The following is a 10,431-nucleotide window of genomic DNA, read 5'->3' on the forward strand; positions in this document are numbered from 1 at the left end:
TTTTATTAATCCCAAATCAATATCACAAGAGAGTGTCTCAAACCACTCATACTGATCCCAGATCAATGGAGGTCATCCTAGCATAGGGAGTACGGTAGATACAACGATGCGTCCATCGATAGTACTACTATGGTCCCTAACCCCATTTCCCTGCTCATTGATCAGATGAGAGGTACTTCCCATGAGTCCCATACTGCATGGGTAGGATGCCTCGACAGGAGAACTAATCATCCTGTCCACAGGAGAACGAATCATCCTGTCCATTGGTCGCCACAGGAGAACTAATCATCCTGGCCCATAGTCGCCATGAGAGAACTAATCATCCTGGCCCACAGGAGAACTAATCATCTTGTTCCATAGTTGCCACGGGAGAACTAATCATCCCGGCCCATAGGAGAACTAATCATTCTGTTCCATAGTCGCCACGAGGTATCACAAGGAAAGGTTGAACCTGCCACCCTGTACATAACGCACCACCAAGGGAGGGTGAGTCGCCCTGTGGTCGTATGTCGCTCCAGTAAGTACCCCAAGCCCCCCAGAGCTCCCGGGGCTCAGTGCATGCAACATGTAGGACCCTTATATGAAGGTCTCTCAACGACTCCAAGTCGTTCAGGAAAATCACAGATTTGACTTTTGCCCAGGGGGCTTTGACAAAGTGTCTGCGACCTGTACATCAGTCTCAATGCGATGGAGCCTCCTCGTTCATCGACTTACCGTATCCCAAATAAAGTAGTATTTGATGTCTATCTGCTAGAGAAATCATCGAATACGGTATTCCTCAATAATCGAATCCCCCCCTGGTTGTCACAAAGGATCACAGTGGTATTCATCATGTGTAAGCTCATTGATGAGCTTCCACAACCAGGCAGCTTCACACAAGGTCATACTCGTAGCTATGTATTCAGTCTCGGCGTTGCTTATAGCAACCGACTTCTGTTTCCTGCTCATCCATGATATCGAAGCAGAATCCAGAGAGAACCAACACTGAGAAGTGCTCTAGCGATCCTCCACACGCTTGCCTAGTCAGCATTCGAATAATCATGCAGCTTCATATTTCCGGCAATGTATCTCAATCCATGAGAGATTGTGCCCTGAAGATATCTCGGAGGATTCTTGGCACCAATCTAGTGAGGCTCAACCAAATATGAGCTCACCATGCTAACTGCAAAGCATATATACGGACGGAAGTTCACCAAGAACATCAACGCATATGAGTTTATGAAACTCAGAGGCATTTCCCAAATCTGGTCTAGCATCACCACCATATAACTTCTGAAAGTTAAGATCCTCGAGGTAGTCACGGGCTTGCAGTTTACCATTCCATATCTAGAATCCAACTCCCTCTTACTTCTGCAAGTGAGAGGCTCTGCACCTGTCTGAAATAGGTCGTTTCTCAGAAGGCGCTGATGATATGAGAGGTCTATCATCCACAACCTTCAAACAATGGTTTGGATCGGCTTCACTTTTAGTGAATCTCAGCTTCATCTGACAACTACCAATCCTCTCATATTAGGCCCGGGGTGTTTTACTTCAAGCCATAGAGAGCTTTCTTCCACCTGTATACATGAGATTCCCAATCATGAACCTCAAACCCCTCGGGTTGTTCCAAACCTGTGGACCTGCTACATGAGGGGAATGGTCCCCTTGTAAGATTTTCCTTCAGTACATCTCAGACATGTACCTTCATGCTCTTCTTGAATTCAGGTATCCGAGTCACCATCTGACTCACATCAGTTAGGGCCTCATAAAGTAGATCTCAGGTGTTATAGATAAGATATGTCATGATCCCCAATGGACCATCCTGCAACTTGACACAAACTGCCAACCCTGAACCCATCAGTAAAAGCATCTTTGAAAATTTCATTTTCAAACACGTACCTTTCCATCGATGAATACCACCCTGTAACCTTTGTTTCCATCCTGCAACTTGACACAAACTGCCAAAGCTAAACCCATCAGTAAAAGCATCTTTGAAAATTTCATTTTCAAACACGTACCTTTCCATCGATGAATACCACCCTGTAACCTTTGTTTTCCATTGCCGAAATGGACACCAGGTTCTTCTTGTGATCAGGTACATAAAAGAGATTCTATAAATGAATCGAGTTCCCGCATTCAATTGAGGGGTAACATTCCCTACACCCTTTCCGGGATAGGTGGCATCAGCTCCAAGTATAATCCCGCAATTGTTTCCATCTCTACCAAATTAGAGAGAGCACCCTTCTATTTGATGAAGTGCCTTGAAGCACTATAATCGATAAGCCAGATTCTCAAAGAATCTGAAGGAGAGGGCCAATACAAGATAGCGATTCTTTATCTTATCAGAAGCAACATTTGATTCTTCATACCTAGGGTTCCTTGCTTTCTCTGAAGAGTCGGTCGTTTCCTTGATGACCTGCATTACTTGTCATTCCTCTAACCATTGAAGATGTCCCTGGAATGATTGTTATCATCATCAAGTGACGTGTCCCTGCCATTCGGACACTCCTTCGCATAATGGCCGAACTAGTTATCTGCCTCTCCTTCCACCCTGAGATCTGGTCTTCCCAATGACGTGATCTTTAGGTAGGCCATATTTCGCTACGCCATTCTAATAATATTATCTGCTTCGATTTCACCCTTGGTGAATTTGAAGAGGGATGAGGAACTCGTTGATCCTTTTGTCCTTTCCTAACAGTCTTCGGTGATTGCTCTTTCACTCTTGCTTTGGGCATTGTCTTCACCTCAGCTCCGATACCATGTTAAATTTAGGTATGTTCTATGCTAGAGCAATTTATTTCAATTTTCACAGTTAGCTCAATATCTTTTCCAGATTAGCAATCACATCAGCATTAAAGTAAACTGCAAATAGAACATAAATATAAATTGCAGAAGACAAGCCAAGACAAGAAAACATAAGATGTGGCGTTAGCCAGGGACAAACCCAAATGTGGGGAAACCCTTGATCAATTCTTCTTATATGATCTTCAATAGTACAGCAGAGAGAGAGATAGTACATATACATCAGAAGTCAACATATTGACTTATCTAAATAAGAGCAGAGATCTTCTCTATGAAGATAGCATATGAGGTAGCTGATCTGAGCTGAGTAAAAGGCATATTGCTTCCACTGATCCAAGGTGACTCCATCACCATGCTGCTCCTCACTGTGCTGCACTCAATCATCATGCTGGACCTCATTACCATGCTGCACACATCATACTGCTGCATCATCAAGCTGTACCTTATCATCATACTGCACCCACCAGTGTTGCCTCATACTAAACCTCACTGTGCCCATCATGCTGCATCTCATTGTAGCATTTATTTATCAATGTTGCACTACACTTCATCATGATGCCCATCATTATCTATTTGTTGCATTAACAGCAGATAGGGCAGCCTTCATTATGTCAAGACAGTCCTATCTAACGGTCATCAAATCCTTGACTGTGGTGTCATGGCCTGCGGCCTGACACACAGTCTTCCTGTAGCTTCTAAGCAGCACAAATATGATCCTTGATCCTCCAATGATACCTCAACGGATCTGATCCTAAGCTCCCCTAATTCTGCCCTCCTAAATAGCCTCACTGTCTTCCTGAAATAGCTTCCACGCTGAATACTCCTAGTTGTTGCTGTCACGCTGTTCCTTTAGGGCAGATTCAGGCCTAACGTATGGACTTGTCACCCTCAAACAGTAGCTGTCCCTTCCAGCAAACCCTCCTTGTCGCAGCCTCCTCCAATCAGTCATACTGTCCTCTAACCAGACCCCTGAAATAGCCCTCAAATGTCCACGTTGTCCAGTCCTTTCCTTGCTGCAGCTAGGGCTTCCTTTTGGATAGCGAAATAGGGTCTTTAGACTGTGGATCGATGACCTTGGATTAGGTCTCTCTAGACTGCGAATAGGGCTTTCTTTAGGCAGCGAATTAGGGCAGGTTTGGGCAGCGTATAGGAGCCTCTTTAGGCTGTGTATATAAGCTCCTATAAACGTGGATAGATCTCGCTTCAATGATCTGTCTTTTGCTGCGGCTAGGAGCCTCTTTTGACTGCGGTTAGGGCATCCTTTTTTGCTGCATCCAAGGGCTGTCTCAAACCCTTTCAAAACAGCGTATAGGATTAGGGCATGGCTACATTCAGCTAGGGCATGATAACACCTGCGACTAGGGCATGATAGGACTGCATTAGGGTCAGGTGTTAGGCCTCCTTCACCGTGCTAGATCTCCTTCTTGGACTGCAGCTAGACCACCTTCTGCAGCTAGGGCATCATCTTCTAGGACTGCGTTTTTCCCTTAGAGATTCTTCTTTCCACTAAAACCCAAAACAAGTGGAGAAGAAGAAATCTCAAGAGAGTCGTGTGTTCAAATGACTTGCAAGGCACTTGTATTTATACCAAAACGTGGAGCACAAGTGGGGCAGTTTAGTTGCTGGCCGACCTTGACGAATTGTCCCATAACACAAATAAATTCATATCTCCATGAATACTTATCGGAATCGGATGATCTTTAGATCAATCCTGCACCTCTCGATGAGAGGGATCCAAGAAAAATATCAGCTGCCATTAATAAGATGACCCACATGGAGTTTGGCCCTAGTTGCCAATTTTAACAATATGCCATAGAAGACTCCATTAAAACGCAGCAAATATGTCAAAAATTTCAGGATGAATGCAGCAAACTCATCAAAAATTTCAGCAAGTGAAACAAACTCATAAGAAATTTTAGGTCGAGTGAAACAAGCTTTCCAAAATATTTAGGGTGTATGCAGATTGCAATGACGGAAAGTTGAGGTTGAAAAATTTGCATGCGTTTCCCTTCTATATAAATATATTAGTTGTATATTATTTGATTTCAATCCCAGCAATATTTTATGGGCTAACGTTTAAAAATATCATAATTTAAAAAACATTGCCCAAACAAACTTTTGACACCTTAAATTTCACCCATTCGTGTAAGATATGTAGGCTGATAACAGAAATAAAACTGAATGTTGCGTTTGTCATTTAGAGCATACTCCCAAATTTACAATGGCCAGGATGACGGAAAGACACGAATTAATAGAAAGGTAAATTGCACTGAATACAAAATACAACAATAATAATAATAAGATAGTATTGTATATTACATTCAATCCCTGAAGAGATTTTGTGCCGTACAAATAGCTTATATCCCTAATTTAAGCCTGTGTCTGTTAATAATCTTCAAGTGGATGAAACATTGACAAGCTAAGAACCTCAGCGCAGGGTGCCACATTTGTGATCTTTGCCTCACATGGAGGCATACCAGGCATATGAAATACGTATAACTGTGCACAAAGTTACTAGAGACAAGAGAAGGGAACATGAAGAAGTCAGGGACAAGATAACAGAAAAAGTGTCAACAAGAACACAAAGGAAAAACGCTACAAGAACAGCCATTTATGTTTGTTCAGTTATAAACCTATGTTACAAAAGTTTCCAGGACGGGGGAGCAGGAAGACACACAAGGGAGAAGTGTGGGAGCACCCCTAAATTTTAAGGAAATTCAGGGGTAAAGGGGGCCGTCAAGGTGCCTAGCATAGGGGTCCCCATCTCGAAAAATATAAAAATAGAAATAATAATGATAAAATCCCAACAATAATAATTCATCCCATGCAAATTCACCATTGTGCAATCCAATGGAAATGCTATAATCCTGCCAATCCTAAAATACCAAAAACTGTTAAGTCTGCTGAATTCTAAATGGGATATGAAATCTACTTTCTCCATATGAAGTCCGATGAGATTGGAAATACTCTAAAACATCCTGAAACAACTAATAGTAATGTTAAAATTTTAAGAAAAATGATAGAAAAAGTAAGATCAAGGAAAATGACACAATTACCAAGGTCACAGACTCCTCAAAGCTCCATCCCCTATCTTTGTTTTATCTTAAAGTGTTATTGAAGAAAAAAATCAAGGTGTCAATGATGCCTCGAAGGGAAAAGCGGGGGGAAGGGTGTAGGGGGAGCCAGCGATGCCCAGGCATCCCCCTTCTGAGGGAGGGGGCACCCAGACACCCTCCTTTTAGGGAAATGCATCCCCCACACTAGGGAAATATCTCCTCACATGTTTTCCCAAGTTTCCCCTAGGGAAACATTTCCCCAAGCAACCCCTGACCCAGGAGCATGGAAAACATGGGGGGCATGCCCACTCACCCTTGGACCATGGGAAACATGGGGGGTGTGGCCCCCACCTTGGGATGCCTCCCCATGGAACACAATTACAAACATATATGTTTCATGCTTGTATGTACTTGCTCAAGGACATGAAACCAAATGGGAAAGCCCAAACTTGAAACCTCTACTAAATGACTCGGATGAAATGGCAAGACCATCATAAGAATTTGGTGATCAATTGTTTGAATGAAACATAAGGTTTAGATTGCTGAAAACTAGGCCACTTGATGTTCTGTCTATTTGTTTGACAAGTCAAGCAGAACCCTACAGAAGTTGTAAAAAGATCGCTATAAGACATTGGTTACAATAAAACAAGATATGTTGTTTATAAGTAAAATGCCAGAATAGCTAGATAGATAAATGGCATAAGTGGAATCATATGCAAAGGATACCCATGCTAACTTATGATTTATTTTGTGGTGTGATGGTTGTTCTATTATGGAGAGGCAGCGGTCTCTCTCAAACCTCAAGATATATACCTGTTGCAAAAGCCACACAAAGATACAACAATAAAATTAAGTTCCTTTTCAAATGACCCTACATAAAGTTACATGATTACATTCACTGCAAACATGTTGACACCCAAAGCACAATAGATCAGCTTGAATTCAGGATACTAGATATACTTGTTTCTTTTTATTTGACAAATACAGCCCATAACTTCTTTGCATTTGACATAAAATTGCAGCAAATCAGTCATTCTGCTAAGAAGAAAAAACCATTGTGGATATTTTCTTGCTCATATTGAATGCCTAAAGGGCTAAAAAAATATTCTTAAGTCGTGGCACAAGCCGACCACATGAATGGGCTATGTCAAGCTGTGTAGTCACTATATCTGCACAGGTGTGCTTTAATAATGAGCCATCAAAGGCACAAAAAATAAATTACACAACCAAATCAAAATTGGCTGAGCATCACAACTATTTGTGTATCTGTGGAGTGCCTACCGCTACTAACATCCTTGACCTTGGTTAATAAATTCTAACCTAGTTAAAGAACACATAAAAACACAAATTCATTAATTAAGCAAAGTCTTTTGGTAGAAATCACATAAGAGAATTTTTTGGCCGACGCATTTCGAACCAAAAATTCTCTTATGTGATTTCTACCAAAAGACTTTACTTAATTCATTATGGATCACAGAAGCTTGAATTCAGTAAAAACACAAATTATTATTTGATCTTATCACCACCAATGGAAAATGTGTGATCGAGCTTTGGTCATGTAATATATGACTTAAGAGTTCCTTATTTATTTATCCGCAGATACAAAATTGTAATAACTTCAAATTTCTAATCAAATTTTGATTGAAATCTGATTAAATTCAACTCTCAATTATAATTCTAAGAGAAGATGCTGTGTAGATCAGGCAGATCTCAAAGGATGTTAAAAGAATAACATGACGTGACATGATATTTACTCTTGTTTATCCTCCTGTGACTCCAGTTCTTTGGCTTGTGCAGTTTCTTGTGATTCCTGTTCCTTCATTTCTGCTGCTATTTCCTCATCCATGGCCCTCTCAGCTCTGAGTACAGGTTCATAGTAATCTGAATGAAGGTCCATGCATTCTTTGAGCAACGACGTGACTTTGTAGCATTTTTCAACAATGTCTTCTTTATTTGTCTCTGCTTCTTCAACGCAGTTCTCCCAAGCAATGAACTGATCCCTGCACCCCCCACTCTTCATGAATAAGCAAAACCCGCACTCTCCCTCCTCCTCTCCTCCTTGTTCACCTTCATTGGGGCTTTGATCCGTTTCATGTCTACCCTCTGTCATAATGCCCCCCTCTCGTTCATTGGGATTTTGATCTGGTTCATGCCTGCCCTCTGTCATAGTGCCCCCTTTCCCTTCATTTTCGATTCGATCCGTTTCGTCGCTGCCCTCTGTCAAAATGCCCGCTTTCGCTTCATTTGGGCTTTGATTTGCTTCATAGCTGCCCTCTGTCATTATGCCAACCTTGGGGTTTTGATCCGTTTCTTCAGGATTTCTGCTCTTCGTTTCTACCGAAGATGTTTCGTCTTTTTTATCCGTTTTGGATTCAGTTTCAGCTTGAATATTTACTGATTCTGAATTATTTTGTATACTTGTTGTTGCTGGAACCACCATGATGGTAATAACTATAACGAAGCCGAAACAAAAATAACAGGACGATGGGGATCAGTTTTACCTCATATGTTTCGCGGCAGCAATCAAGCGAAGCTTCGTTGATGGATTCACAAAAACAATAATAGGAAAACAAATATGATTTGTTTGAAAAATGCTACACCCATCACGCACAGAGGACAAAACTGCAAAACCCTCCCCGGTCGACTCTTAAACCCTAAACCTCCTTCATATAAGAGTTAAAACCTAAACATATGAAATCTTGCATGTCTTCAAGGAGCATAACTCGGAAGCTGACTCAATGGCAGACAAGACAAATGATGTACAGGGAAACTATTTTTTACTCCGGGCCGCCTATCTTTAGCCACCTGACCCTCAGAAGCAGAATGAAGATAGGAAGAAAATCCAAACCACCAAAGATTTCATTCCTATTGCCGATATTCTCTGCTCAGCCTGAAAGTGTGGATACGAAGCAATCTGGGCTCTCCCAAATCATGCCAACGTTATGACCATAGACAGTAGTTACAATGTGTAATAACTGGTAATTGGTCAATCAGTGCTCATCGTACCCTCATCTCTACAACTGCTTAAAAGTCTGCAGTTTTGGGTAAACGGCAGCATGTTCCTGGCAATCGTCTCCATTAGTGGAAAAAACAACTTTGTATAAATGTTCCAGCAAGGCTGATAAAAAGCCAAGTCTGGATCACATACATACAGATGAGTAGCAGCTCCTGCTTTATCTGGTGCATTCGCAATCTTTGTCAAGACATTATTCGAATCACTGTAGAGTCTTGGTCAACCTTGGAAGGTTCGTGGGTGGAATTTAGAAATATGCGTTGAAAATCAAAGGTGTGGAATTTTCCGTTGATAAAAGTAGAACTGTGGATGATGGAGGCTGTTATATTCGTTAGATTCTCCCATAAATATTATTGAAAAATATTTTAATTATGTTATGAAACATGTATTAAAGGTTTTTCCATTGAAACGTTATTATGAAGGTGTAATATAATTTAATATTAATAAACTTAAAAGGGAATCAAAAATAAAATGGGAATATATATAATATATCCTATGGAGTCTAGGCAAGGATCCAACTATGAAGAAGAATTATATGTTTTAGGAGAAGAATTAAAATTAGTCCAGAATCATAATAGGAATCTCTAATAATGTTATTAGGCATGGAACCTTAGCACACATTACTAGTAAATTTGAGAACCTTAAAATTTATTAAAAAATTATCTAATATCTTGATCTATTCTCCGAGTGTAAAGTATTTTATTAAAAATCTAAATTTAAAAGCAGACAAATTAGTAAATCAAGTGACAACTAGAAATTATGGAACCTTGTGGATTGATGGAATCTTTACCTTCGAGTTAGTTCCATGGGGACCCATTAGAACCAAGAATTAAATCGATCTAGAACCATGGATAAGAGAAGTGACAATTATGGTCCTATGAGGACCCTGATTCCATGAGGATCCACCAAAGTCAAAGTCAAAAGGGATCAATGGTATGGAATAAAACCTCGAATGAAGAAATGATGCAAGGTGAAAAAGTTTTGCAGGTAGAAGAATTTGAATTAGCAGGTGGCAAAAGGGTAATGCAATACCCCGGATAAATCCCTAAGTTGTAATCAATTTTTACATATGATATTTAGGCTAGTGAGTTGGTGCAGTTGAAATAGGTCGTTGGGCCAACTTCTATTGAGGTTTGCATGACTATACATGTATAAAATGTGTTAGGCCGATGGGCCATAGTACTTATGAGTTTTAAGGCTGAAGTACATGTATGGTCAGGTCAAAGAGCCTATGTGGTAAAAGGAAAATGATCCTAGCAGATGTAATATGTAAATATATTGAGATTAACACAATAACGCCACAATTGTGGACCGGGGAACAAAAAGAGCATGGGAGGTTGGGGCTCCACGATAAGAAAAATATCTTGATATGAAAATATATTATAAATATTATAATATAATATCACATATATATTACTGATATATAAAGTAAGGGGCACCATGCCTATAAAAAAGTGGTTCCCCATTCAGTTGGACAGGGGGATTAGTAAGGGATAGGTGTCCTTATGTGAGGGTCTGGACGATACCTGGAGACCCCTGAGATTAACAAGAACTCCTAGAAGCCACCGGGCTTTGACACAT

At 40.6% G+C, this 10,431-nt stretch overlaps 1 protein-coding gene across 7 annotated transcripts in view; it reads right to left on the bottom strand.

The window, feature by feature from the left end:
• The window catches only part of LOC149264386 (uncharacterized), a 40,084-nt gene extending 30,973 nt beyond the window's left edge, over positions 1 to 9,111 (bottom strand). For all 7 annotated transcript variants that reach the window (XR_016259710.1, XR_016259713.1, XR_016259716.1 and 4 more), the window contains exon 1: positions 7,592 to 9,111. Coding sequence is in view for 2 of the 7 variants with exons in the window: in XM_089428034.1 (XP_089284160.1) it covers positions 7,592 to 8,277 (686 nt within the window). In the remaining 5 variants the exon portion in view is untranslated. The remainder of the gene's footprint in view (positions 1 to 7,591) is intronic.
• Between the last annotated feature and the right edge of the window lie 1,320 nt (positions 9,112 to 10,431).

The sequence above is a fragment of the Pinus tabuliformis genome, chromosome 6 (assembly GCF_031772625.1).
Source record: "Pinus tabuliformis cultivar Carrire ecotype Pingquan chromosome 6, CPIR1, whole genome shotgun sequence".
NCBI lineage: Eukaryota > Viridiplantae > Streptophyta > Pinopsida > Pinales > Pinaceae > Pinus > Pinus tabuliformis.